Source organism: Macrobrachium rosenbergii, chromosome 36 (assembly GCF_040412425.1).
Source record: "Macrobrachium rosenbergii isolate ZJJX-2024 chromosome 36, ASM4041242v1, whole genome shotgun sequence".
NCBI classification, from domain to species: domain Eukaryota; kingdom Metazoa; phylum Arthropoda; class Malacostraca; order Decapoda; family Palaemonidae; genus Macrobrachium; species Macrobrachium rosenbergii.
Window position 1 is genome coordinate 452,501 of NC_089776.1, and position 14,360 is coordinate 466,860.

General features: G+C 39.4%; 1 protein-coding gene across 1 annotated transcript; it reads left to right on the plus strand.

Annotated features, from left to right (window-relative positions):
• The first annotated feature begins 12,611 nt into the window (after nucleotides 1-12,611).
• On the plus strand, nucleotides 12,612-13,949 carry LOC136856488 (uncharacterized). Its single transcript, XM_067134350.1, has one exon. The coding sequence runs from the start codon at nucleotides 12,612-12,614 to the stop codon at nucleotides 13,947-13,949; it is 1,338 nt and encodes a 445-aa protein (XP_066990451.1).
• Nucleotides 13,950-14,360: the final 411 nt, after the last annotated feature.

Below are 14,360 nucleotides of genomic sequence, written 5' to 3' on the forward strand. Positions count from 1 at the left end.
TTGTGCATGTAAGAGCCTTTTTGCCCATCTGATGTAACATCTGTTTTAAATATACCATGTATACTCTCTTGTTTAACGTTGGATGATGCCCTATTTATCTGTATGGTAATTCTAAGTGTTAGCTCCGCACTTGTTTTTACCTTGGAAGCTAGTTTTTTCTACACCTTTAGGGCTTCTGATACTGACGGTACATTTGTTTGCAGGAGGCATCCGAGGCCTACCTCGTCGGTCTCTTTGAAGACACCAACCTGTGCGCCATCCACGCCAAGAGGGTCACCATCATGCCCAAGGACATCCAGCTTGCCCGCCGCATTCGTGGAGAGCGAGCCTAAATCCTTCCTAGTGTACGGCACCACAACACGCTGTACCTACCATCTGGCCCTTTCTAAGGGCCACACATACCTTTCTATAAGAACAAAAATCGTTGACGCACATCATCATGTTCTCGAGAATTGCGGATCCTTGATTCTGGGGAAGTCCGCTGCTCTCGAATCTGGAGAATTGCCAGTTAAAACTGTGATAATAACGCAATAAAACTAAGGAACATGCCGACCAGTGAATGATGACACAGCCAGGGGTAGTATGAAGACTTATGCGCGCGATCTCTTCGGCACACTGCGTGCTCTATCGAGGAACGAGCACTTTTCTCTAGAACGCAACTACCATAGTGTTTCGATCTGTTCTCTAACCGTGTTAGCTCTCGTTTACTCTTAATCACCACTACGTGCATTGCCATGCAAGCATTCTAATCATGTATCACTATGTTCCGCCGAATCTTCTGTATCAGAAGCTGTATGTATGTTTTTTGTTTGGAAGACGCCAAATGTCTCGCCATTTCACATATATTATGCTACCGCATTGTATTAATTAATCTGTCTCGAATCTCATGCAATCGGCCATATGTGGAATTTCCTGGCCTTTCCACTGATATATGTTTTACTGTCGCGTTTGTATGTCTCTCTGTCGCCATCTGTTTGTCTGCCGACAAACCACGAATATCGGCTTATTACCTCTGTTTTGCCTGTCTGTGTAGATGCTACTTTGCGGCTCGCACCAGCCAATAACTTCAAAGATTCTGTACATTTATTCAGTACGGAACCACCAATAAACCAGTCAACACCCAGCCAGTATGTCACTCAATTCTTCGTTTTTTAACATGCTTTTTTCCGATGTTTATATGGGGTAAGCATGATGCCTTCTTTTGAAGGACTTTGAAAGATGACGGCGGCTGATCCTTGGTGGCCAGCTCGAGAGGCAGCAGGCTGAAGATGGCGTTGGCTGGTCCTTCGTTGGTGCTCGTCCAGTGCGAGTGCGAGCGGCCAGGTTTCCTGGAGAGGCATCCAGGGGTGGTGAGGTGGGTCATCTCGGATGGTGGTTCTACTGAGAATTCGGGAATGGCGAGAGATGGCGGCGAAAAGTCTGTCAGCGGCGTGGGTCGTCATCTTGGAGTGACCAGGTCGCCCGAGGTCCTCGGGGTCACCTGTGTAAGGACTGGGTGATGAGTGACATACTGGCTGGGTGTTAACTGGTTTATTGGTAGTTCCTTACTGAGATTAATGTACAGAATCTTGAAGATGTTATTGTGGCGTGCGACGGTAGGTAGTGTCTACTACAGACAGGTAAAACAGAGAGTACAGACTTGGGCATCTGCTTTTGTCAACAGACAAACAGATGGCGATATTGAGAAGACATGAATTAACATACGTGATGAAACATATCAATGGAAAGGCCAGAAGTACATATGGCCAATTGCATAGAGATTCAAGACAGATTAGTGAATACAATGCAGTAGCATAATATATGTCAAATGGCGAGGCGTTTGTGATCTTCACAAACAGAAACATACACAGTTTGAGCTAGAAGATTCGTTTGGAACATTATGAGTACATGATTAGAATGCTTGCATGGCAATGCAAGTAGTGGTGATTAACACACTTTCGGCAAGAAATGAGGATACAGTTTTTTAAATCTTCGGACATATGTTGCTCAATAATGTGACATCTGGCAACTTAGAAAGGGAGGAGCTTCCGTCTTATTGTGTTTGTTTTGCTTGACCTCCATAACTTTCCAATCATAGTCTACGATAATAAATCATTGATACTTAAATGCAGTAGTAAGTTTCACAGTATTCGTTTAGGGTGTAATTTGCAACGACAGTTCTGAGCAAATAAACATTTTATTAATGCTCTATAAGCAACCTTACACAAATAATTTATTACCACATTGAGCGAATCTTGCGCCAATCGGAAACGTGATCTTCCATAATGAAATCAGAGTAGAAATTTGAACAATCAACGAAAAGGAACGAATGCATTATTATGATGAGAGAGAGAGAGAGAGAGAGAGAGAGAGAGAGAGAGAGAGAATGTTACTGTTGTGTAAGCCTAGGCCTATCAGGTAGAGCTACTCATTTCATTGTTTTTCTTTTAGAGATTGAGCTTACACTATATTGGTATAGTATGTTTTAGTAATGGCGAGAAAGAGAGAGAGAGAGGAGGAAACTATGTAACGTCAAGAAACATCCAGTTGTGTGTTTTCCCCGAAGCTCCTGCCTGCCCTTCACATCATAGAGAACGCCCTTGGCAGTTTAAATGGAATTTGGTCAACCTACCTAGGTGTCTAACATTGCACCATTAATTCCAGCTGACTTTTAACGCATTGGAATACAAACATGAATGTGTAAAAATTAAAAAGAAATTATGTTACACAAATGCGATGCAATAATAAGCCTGTTCATAGCAGGCAATTAAATATTGCCGTTGATGAATAATTACTACACCGAGATATCCACATACTATCTTTAGATCTCTATGAACAGGGAGTCATCTGAGAAATTCTGATTACTTCGTACATGCATGGTAATTTTAAGTATCTGAACGTTTTTGTTTGCAGATTTAACATATATGATATAATTTGCATTGTATTTTCATATTGAGCAAATTTACAGAGACGTTTTCTGAAAAATTGAAATTCGATGAGCGAAATCTAATGAAAACTGTATCTTCTTTTCTTGCCCGACTGTACATACATCAAGACAACAATGGTTAGGGAAAACAGGCGGAAATAATATTGTATGGTGTCAGCGTTCCTTTAGAAAAGAAAAGCGAGATGCTCTTGGTGTCTTGTCCACTCGATGAATGACGAACACGCTTTTACTGCGTGTTTGGAAGAAAGCGTCAGGCTCTTACCTTATTCATTAATCCTGTCCTCGAATCTCATGTCGGCCATATATTGGAATTTCTGACCTTTCCATTGATATATATTTTATCACTGTACATTTATTATGCCTCTCACAATCGCCATCTGTTTGTCTGCCGACAAACACAGATGTCCGAAACATTACCTCTGTTTTGCCCTGTCTGTGTGTAGATGCTACTTTGCGGCTCGCACCAGCCAATAACAACTTCGAAGATCCTGTACATTCATACCCTGGGAGCCTGAACTGTTCAAGGTAAACTTTACAGTCCTCCTGCAAGCAAGCATGCACTGCTCAACAGCTAAGGCTTGCAGCCCAGAGACATCCAGGAGAAACTGCAGCCACAAATGAATATTTTACAGATGGATCAGTGAATCTCAGCATCCCAGCAGCAGCAGCAGGAGTCCACTCAACAACCCTCCAAGGATGCTGGGCTGCCTGACAATGCCTCCACTCTGCAAACTGAACTGATTGCCATTGCAAAGCTCACAGAAGACTCTCAGCATGAGCAAGGGAAACACAACAATTCATGCTGACTCAAAGAGGCACTACAGAAATATAACAAAGGAAAGCAAAGGAAAACATCAGACTTCTATCTGACATATGAATTGCAGAAGCCTCCACAAAACAGGAACAGAGAAATAACATTAAACTGGATTCGAGCCATGTGGGAATCAAGGAAGCAGAAAAACACTCTAGCAAAAAGTGGGTTGCTACACACCAACGTTAGTATCAAAATCAACCCTCACTCACACAACTGAAAAAACAGGGCAGCAACACACTTTACCAACTACAGAGAGAAAGCAAAGTCAGAAGAGCTGTTTCGGTGGTTCAAAAACCGCCAAGTGGTACATAGACACTGTAAACCTAAAACCACACAATATATTAAAGGTATGTCAGACTAACAGTCATAATCCATGATAAGGCTAGGATACCTGTGCATGGCAGAAGAATAATGAGCAATCACTCAACCATGCAAGTACTGTGAAACAATCCCAGAAGAACCCTGGAACACTACATGTGACTGTACAGAAACAGAACAATAAGAACAAGTTATGAAAGGTAATGAAAGAACAGCTACCCAAATAACAAAGCACACACTATTAAACATCAGCAAGATTTGCAAGGCTTCCTATGCTCTACCCCACCACCAGATAACTCAAGAATCATACCTTAAAACCACCCACCCTCCTTTACTATTCTTAAATCCAGACTCAACAGACTCGACCCAGACAACAAATAAAAATCCCATACCATTCATCTCTAAATACTGACCTTAGAAATCACCCCTCCCCTATCATTTCCATCCATCACCAATCAGCTTACCCAACAAATACACAAAACACATACAGACACAAAAGTGGGACGGACAAGGAATATGGCTTTGGATCACCACCAACTAGCATACTAGCCTGTGCCTACTACTCAATTCTTCTTTTTTTCCCATCTGGCCTCTCCCACTAATAACACTCACTGCTACTCATGCTGTCCTCATCTGATGGGTACCTTAGGGTTCAAAGAGGTTGCAACCTTGCCTGTTAAGCCTTTTCATTTTCAATTTTTCACCCCACCAAAATCACTTTCATGTATCATAATAAAGTTTTCATTAACCTACCCATCTCACAGACTCATCATCAACATATAGTTACGGGCTGCTCTAGAAGCAAGAGCCCGTGCTGGCACAAGGCCAGCTAAATCTAAAACAACAACAACTGTACATTCATTCAGTAAGGAACCAGCAATAAGCCAGTCAACACCCAGCCAGTATAGCCATAGCGGTCCGTTTGTAACTCGGTGTGAGGTTTGTGGGAGTTTGTATCGCGACTGATGATGGTTGCTGGAAAAATAGTCGGAATGGAGCTGGTGGTGGAGGAGGAGGATATGGGCGCGAACCAGAATGGATTAATTTCAGGGCCGTCATTCCCAAAACCTGATGTAAATGCACCCTCCATTTTCAAACACATTTGATGTGTGTGTGTGTGTGCGTGCGTGGTACGAGAAGGCAGACGCAGCGAACACCTACTGAACTCCTCTAAGCCAAACCTGAACTAATATAAATAAATAAATAAAAATAAATAAATAAAAAATAGATAAAAATAAATAAATAAAAAAATAAATAAATAAATATAAATAAATAAATAAATAAAAAATAAATAAATTAAAATAAATAAATAAAAATAAATAAATAAATAAAAATAAATAAATAAATAAAAATAAATAAATAAATAAAAATCAAAAAAATAAAAATAAATAAATAAATAAAAATAAAAAAAACACTCAATCCCATCCTTCCATGTTAAGTGGAGCAATTTCAATGAATTTCTTCCAAAACTAAATGCATTACTGCCTAGCATCAAATTTAAAGTTGAATGGGAAACAGACGACAAAATTCCTTTTCTTGACGTTTTAATCATTAGAGACACGACAGAATACAAATTTACTATATACAGAAAACCAACTTTCTCTCTGTCATACATCCATTTTTATAACTTAATCATGACATCACTACCAAGATTGGCATAGGCAGCAATTTGATGTAAGAGACTTGGTTGCTCCCGGATCTCCTGGAAAAACCCAACTAATCCATAACAGCCGTCATCTTTAAGTACCCTGATCATTTAATTGAAGAAATCGAACCTAAAGCAAACTATTTTCTACCATTCCCCCCATGACAAGACCAGAGAGACCCACAACAATAAAATAAAAAATCCCACACCTGGACAGGATTAAGACGTTAACACAGACACTTGGAAACTCTAACCCTTTTGCTTTTATCTACCCAAATACCTTAGCCAAATCCCTGATTAACATCCAACAAAAACCAGTCCCCAAAGACACAGAGTTTACGAAATCCCTTGCCTCAACTGTGACCAATCTTATATCGATTTCACAGGCAAATCCTTTCACTCAAAAGATTAATACAGCATAAACATTCACCTAGGTATGGATGACAGAGCTCAGCTATTTTTAACCGCATAAATAACCATAACCACAATATAAACTGGAATATGTCTCGTATAATTTATAGCACGAATTGTCGGTTCAAAAACCAGGTGGTGGAATCAGCTTTGATTAAACAAAGAAACACAATAAATCCTTCAAGAGGTGTGTGGGATTCACATATTATAGATAAAATCTTCCTCCATCCAGCAATCAAAGAAAGATTAAAGAGAAATTATCAACTGGGTGACTCAGCAGCAGACCTATAGCTCTTCGGTAAAAATACTGCTTTGCGCTTTTCTCATTTGCTATTTGCCTGAGGAGAGAGACAGTTCGGTCTCTGAAATATAGCCTTTATTTTCCACATTTTGGCATTTGTATGGGTTCCCTTATATTTGATGGAATTCTGTTTTAACAAAATATTTCACAGTCATATATATATCATTCTCTGTGCACTGTATTGCAAAAAAACTATAACGCACCAATGGGATATTGTAACTGTAGAGCAAACTTAAATAATTACGTCAGGTCTACTAATGAACACACATTAAAATCAAAAATCAACCCTCTAATAAAATATTAATAGATCACATAGTGCCTTCACAGAACTACTATGTGTATTGTAAAACACAGCGAGATATTAAAGTTGAAAATATAAAGAAAACTGTCATGTGAAAAATACCTGCTGAAGTGGGTGGGTGACCCTACCTTACCAAACCAAGACACAAAGTGAAATAGAGACACTCATCTCAACAACCTTACTGGTCCTAACTAGGAAGGTGGTACCCTGTGTCTTCCCCTAACCACTAGGCACAACATATTGCTTACCCTGGGGTGAGTGGGTACACACTAAAAGGAGCACATTTCCTCATCTCATTCCTAATCCAGTGACTAATTCTTTCAGCCAAGGTTTGTTTTATTGAAGTGCTTATCTTCTGTAATATAAAATATATCTTAAGCTTTCCCTCAACACTTCTGGCACACAAACCAGCCGTTATGAAACTGAGAGAAATCCCAGGAAAGCTGGGAGAAGTCAGAAAACATCTGGGTACCTTAGTATAAAAATTTATGAAGTTTCAATTGGTTTAAAAAAGTTGAAAATTATTTCATAACAGAAAAATAAAAAAAAATAAGAACTCCCTTGAAAGCACTTTGTAGACAGAACATGCGGTGCATTGTACCTGCCTCTCAGTGTCCAGAACTTGGGTGACTTAGCAAAATGATGCAACCCTTACAATCTTGGTTGGTAAACATCTAATTTATTATAAATTACATTCCCCATTGAAAAAACCAATAAAATGGCCCTCATTCAACAACTTCTACTCTCAACCCTGGGGTTGACTAGGATTTAAAGTGGCAGCCAGGCAGGACCCATTGCAATAAATTAGGTGAGCTTAGGAATTAAGGTTAGGTTGCATCCTTGTAATTGGCTTGGAGACAGCTTTGTTCATCATGCGCTTCGTGATCAGCACCAGTTATAGACATAAACTATTTATTTTTCTGACTGTTTATCTTGTGGTTTATGAATTTTAAACTATTCCTGCCTCCGCTTTGGTTTTTCCCACCCCAAAAACAGAGATTCCATCTAAGGTTCTTGAATAACTGCAATATTTGGAGGGCTAGATGTAAAAGCAAGTGGTATGTTTGAACAAACAGTAATTATACATAACGGCTCTGCATGGAAATGTCAAGGTTGAGAACTTTCTTGCTTAACAGTAATGCAACAAATGTACATACTAAAGCAGAAGTGTGATCATTACCTTTTTGTATAATGGAAAATTAGACCTTCTTGTGTTATTTTTGGCCAAAATAACACTTCTACCTCATTCAGGATATATGCAGGCACTATAAACGACCAACAGCAAGTTCAGAGATAAAGTGCATTTTAAATAAGTTTAGGTTCTGAATTAAATAACAATTACTTAAGTGACTTATTTCAAGTGTGTGTAATTGGGTTTTCTGACTGTATTGCTTATATGATCTCGTAGATTTGACTAGCATTTTGTGGAGATGGTTCACCTATTACAACACCTCCTCTATAAATCTTAGTAACAGAGAAACTATAAGCTGAGTAGGGTAAGGGTAGGTTAAGAGGCCCTCAAAAAGGTCAACAAATAATTAAGGTATAAAAGCAAGCTCATGTTGTTTATAATTTATCTTGACCTTGGTCAGGTTAGGGGGTCTCGAGGGAGGCCCTCTCAGTCACGTAATGACCATAATGAATCGGTATCCTATGTTAGGGTAGAATTTAGTTTAGGATGAGCTGGATGCATCCATGTTACCTGTATTCTGTCAGGGTGTTTGGTTAAACGTTAAATTCCGAGAATGTTAGGGTGTGGTGCATCCTTCCAACTGTCTTTGGTATATTTTTCATGCTTTTGGGCGATATTTTGCGAACTGCATTTTTTTATTCTTCTCAACCAAAAAACCCAGTTTGGTAAATTTTATAACAGTTCCAACTCCAGGCTGGTAGGTGACCAGGGCTAATTCAGGTGTTCAGGAGTGTATTGCAATTCTGGTAGATGAAGGGCATCCCTACACTGCCAGCAGGACCTCAGCCACAACCATCACCACCCATACAACCTCCACCTCATCCCAGACAAGACCCGAGAATTTCCTCACCTCCCACAACACCAACCCCTCAACCTCCAAATCCTATACCTAAACCTCAACCTCCTCCTGCCCCTGAGGCATTACCACCACCAATCTCCAATTTCTCCTACATTCCTTCTCCACAACCACCCACCACCTACCTTCCTTCCTTCTGCTTCTTCTGGCAGCTCCCAGTCACTTCCTCCTTCTACAGGCATTTCAAGTATTGTTGAAAATGGGCACAACACACCGCACTGTGCAGAAGAGAGGCCCTACCTTCATGGAAGTGAAGAGAATTTCAGATGCATTCTGAAAATCTTTGCCAAATTGCTTCTCATAAAGACAACTGGCAAAGAACCCACATAAAGAGATTAAATATCACTGAGGAATTCATGACAACGCACGAAACGACACAATTTGGATAGTGAAGGTGAGGACCCCATGAATGACCAGAGTGATAGTCATGAGTCAAACGGCAGTTTAAGACTTTTACAGTGGAATGTAAACAGTGTGAAGACCAAATATGCAATGTTACAGTCACAGGTATTGCAGGCAAGCATGATGTCGTTCTCCTACAAGATGTTAAGAGGAAATGTCAAATTCTCTTTAAGGCTATACAGTGTACAAGACCCCATACACTGACACAAACAGGCCTAACCAAATTAGTTTAATAGACTATTCCTTCTGAAGCAAGGAATATAGACTGTGGACCAGAAGCCAAAACACTAAGTGTTAAAATTAAAACAATATTGGTAAATACCTTGTTAAGCATCCAAACATTTATAAGGGACCTGACAATTTTTTAAGGTGAAAACCTGTTTAATGCAGCCCCCAGTGTGAGCACTCTTTTTGCTGGAGATTTTAATGCACACCACCCTCTTTTCCACTCTCCAAACACAACGAACATAGCAGGAAGACATCTGACTTTCTAATGGAGGAACTCCCAGATGTGAAATTAATAAACGACAGAAATGAAGCAACACATCTCTGAGGTGGGAGACTAGATTTAGCCTTCGTGTCCAGCGACATCCAGGAAGGATGTACATGGAACTTGCATCCTATGCTTGCCAGCAATCACTTTGCAGTTGAGATCAACATGAATGCAAGGAAAATACCGCCACCTCCACACCCATCAGGGTGCTGGAGGCCGGATCTAGCCAAATGGTTCGCCTTTGAGAGTTTTATGTCTAGGTGGGCAACCGAGTAAATCCTCTCCCCCACTCACAGCACTGATGAACAGCAAGATGACTTCTCAAAAAGCCTTCAGGGTGCTGCAAATATGTTCATGCCAAAGAAGTCTTTCGGAAGAAATCCAAACTTGCGCAAAGATTCTTGGTATTACAAATGCAAGAGTAAAAAGAACAAGGAAGCTTTTTAGGTAGCAACCCACAGATGAAATGCATGCAGTGCTGAGAGAAGTTGTCTCTCATGCTGCACAGCAAAGTTAGGAGAGAAATCTGGCTACAGTGGTGTGCACAGATGGCCAGTCTAACCCCCTTTGCAAAAATATGGTGGTGGTTTAACGTAGTATCTGTGAAAGGAAAGAAAAAGCATGCTCACCATCCCAACCCACTAGGAAAGGCCAACAGATCAGCAGAACACTTTGCGGATAGGACAAGATCAGTACACCTGCCTGTAGCCACATGAGACAGGCAAAATGCTCTCAACCCCAACAGATGGAAAACAATTAATACAGCTTGCAATACACCAGAAAATACAGATACGCCCTTCACAATGAAGGAGATTAACATAGCCCTCAATAAAAGAGAAAGACACAGCATCAGGGTTGGATATGATTACTTACAGTCTTACAGCATGCTCAAGAATATGGGTGCACCAGGCAAGAAGTCTACCTCCACATAGTCAACAAAACATGTAGATTGTGTCAGGCCTAGGCTGTGGAATCAACAAAACACGCTGCCCATTCCAAAGCCGAAAGAACCAAACTCTTACAGGCCCATCTCTCTCTTCAACTGCACAATAAAACAGCAGAGACAATGATCTTAAATAGGTTCCTCTAGAAAACAGGGCCCCTGCATCATTGCCTTTATGCCTACAGGGAGGGTGTACAGTATAACAGACGACATGACCACAATCAACAACAGAAGAGCAACTGTGGTATTTCTAGAATTAGAGAAAGCACATGAACTTGCCTGTGCTGCCGCTATCCTCATCTCCTTGGTGGAAAAAAGATAAGAGGACACCTAGCATGGATCAGAGAATACAATCAAAATAGAAAAGCCAGTCACCTTCCAGGGAGCCACTTCAGAGTTCCTTGGACTAGAATTTTAAAGGAACTCAAGTAGGAATTCTCAGTCTTTTCCTCTTTAAACTTTAAGGATGGGCTAAATATATATTACACACACCACCAGACTGGGCAAACTTTAAGGTTGGCCAATTTAAGAAAAAACACACTAGTGGAGAGATAGGCAAATGCACATGGTGTAAGAAAAAGTTGTTTTTTTATTTTTCTGTACCATACATGGGAAGTTGAAAGTGACTATTTACAACCCTGTGTGGGGCCTCTTTTACAAGACACTCATAAAAAAATATGTTAATTTTACAAAGTAAAATTATTGTAGAGCAATACTCAGTAATTACTACAGCTTGATTTTATTTTCATTACTAAATAAATTATGATAAAAAGATGATTTAATAATTGTCAAATATTAATAGCAATGTAAAAAGAGCAAAATCTCAATCAAATTTTAAGTAAAATCCCTCAATGTTGATCTATTATCATCATAATATGTACTATATAAAAAAAACGATGTTCATCCCTCCCTCTCTCTATGACAAGATGCTATTAAGTTAAGTATATCTTAGTTGAACCAGACCATTGGAAGTAGCCAATCACAAAGCTTGTAGTTTGATGTTTTGTATGTACTGTCAATAGTGTATGAGTATGAGTTCTCTCTCTCTCTCTCTCTCTCTCTCTCTCTCTCTCTCTCTCTCTCTCTCTCTCTCTCTCTCTTACTGAGATAAGAGAGAGAGAAGTTTTATGCATATGTAATATATATCTTTTTTTTGTATGATACAACAACTAATTTACTAATTTTCAAATAATATTAATGCAGAAACAACAAAATATCAAATGTTACAGGAAAATCCCTTAATATCAATCTATTATTATTGTAATATGTACTGAAAAAAATTACTATGTTCACCTCTCTCTCTCTTTCTCCATGCTGACAGTATTGGCTGAAGGGGTTGGAAATAGCTAATCACATAGCATGTAGCTCAATGCTTTGGGATGTACTGTCACTACAGTATACCTGCCACACGCTAAGTTGGCGGTGATGCCCCGCCCCTTGCTAAGCGAAGGTGGTAATTGGATTACAGCCACTATTCGTGTGGCTATTCATCTGACTGTGTTGAAGGCGCTTGCAATTACTAATTCAGGTTGATTTTATTGTAGAAGTTAATTATACTCTTTAAAGAAAATGAAAATGTATGTTAAATGATGAAAACGTTTGAGAATTTGAGAAAACTATCACTAAAGTATAACTCAAATAGTCAAAGTCAAGGATTTTACACGATTTCAAAAGCACTCTGATTCATTTATCTTCAATATCCCGTAAATATATAAGAAAAATTGGTCAGAATCATGTATATTGTAAAGGTCATTTAAATACGGAGATGCTATATAGTATGAATATAGCAGTCCACATGTCCAAATAACATACTTAATGGTTAGAAGACATGCGCCTTATCTAGGGAGGCAGAATGATCACTAAAATAGCCAGTTACTGTAATTGGCGGAAATTTCAAATGCAGTTGTTAACCGAGCTAACATTGAAAAAAGAGAAACAGCTCTCAGCTCAGTAACCATTCAGCGATATATACTATACATACACTGAAGTATAAAGGAGTAACAATAATAATGGAGGATTGCTTAAAAAACACAAAACGTATGGGACGGATAACGAGCCAGACAAGAATCGTCATAATTAAGGTCTGCAATTATCTTCGTGAGCAATATGATAAGGAAGGCGAAGATGATATCGTAAAGAGGACTGCTGCTGCAACAGGAATATCTGTTCGTTCCATTCAGCGGATAAAGCAGCAACACAAGCGTGGAGAGATGCACTCTCCACCCCCTAGGTCAAGAAAGTCACCAGTAATGGGAGCCTTAGATGATTTTGATAAGGACTGTGTACGTCGGGAGATAATCGCTTTCTATGAAAGAGGTGAAATTCCAACAATAGAAAAACTGCTGGATAAGGTGAAGAAGCCACCTCTGAATTTCCCTGGTGCTTATATGTCCCTTCTCAAACTTGTTAAGGAACTCGGCTTTCGTTATAAGAAAGTTGAAAGCGGTAGGAAGCTCTTGATGGAAAGGAACGATATTGTTCTTGCCCAAAATAAATATCTAAGGCTTATTGATGAAAACCAAAAATCCGATTCTCCAAGACCGGAAATATATCTGGATGAGACATGGGTAAATCAAAATGAGTGTGCGGACAAATGTTGGACTCTACCCGATGGAATTGTTGGTCCACGAGTGAAAACGGGTAAAGGAGCTAGATTTATCATAGTGCATGCTGGTGGAGAATATGGATTCGTACCAGGAGGATTGCTATTTTTCCGATCGAAAAATGGTAATAAGGGTGATTACCATGATAGTATGAATCATACATGCTTCCTATCATGGTTTCAAACACAGCTACTGGTAAACATTCCCGCTAGGTCGCTCATTGTCTTAGATAATGCTTCATATCATTCAAAAATATTGAACAAAGCACCTGTCAGCAGTTCAAGGAAATCGGAACTTGTCTCCTGGTTAACTAACCACAATATAGCTCATGACCCTTCCTATACCAAAACCGAACTTCTAGATGTGGTAAAGCAGCACAAGTACCTCCAGGAGTATGAAATTGAGTATGAAATTGACAAAATCGCAAGAGATACTGGCCATGAGGTACTCAGACTTCCTCCTTATCACTGTGAGTTCAACCCGATAGAATTGATTTGGGCACAAGTAAAAAATGAGGTTAAGAAATGCAATTCAAATCCCAATCAGACTTTGACAAATGTTGAACGTATAATTAAACGTGCAATAGACAGAGTAACAGCAGAGGACTGGAAGTCATGTATGCATCATGCAAGAGAAGTGGAGGATATTTATAGGAAAAGGGATATAGCACGTGACCATCTAACTGAGAAATTGATTATAAACATCACCAGTGACAGCGAGGAGTCGGAAAGCGATGATGAATGATTTTGTTATTTCAAGTTATTGTTTGATGTAGCCTATCCAATGATTGATTAATGTATTTTCTTTTGTTGAATCAATTAAATGTTTAATGTATCAAGATGTATGTTTATTTTACCTAAGCATGTTTACATATATTTGAAGCAAATTTCCATTCTTAAAAGTTTGTTAGACCAGGTTATAATGCAGTGAAACTTCAAGGTATCAGTAGCAAAATATAGTGGGTGGAGGATGAGGGTCAAGCACTCTCTCTCTCTCTCTCTCTCTCTCTCTCTCTCTCTCTCTCTCTCTCTCTCTCTCTCTCTCTCTCTCGGTAATAAGAGTTCTGTAGAAATAGCAAATTATTCTGGCGCTCGAATTCTGCCGTAGATTTCATCAACTAATTTTACAGAAGTAGCAAATTATAGAAATGGCAAC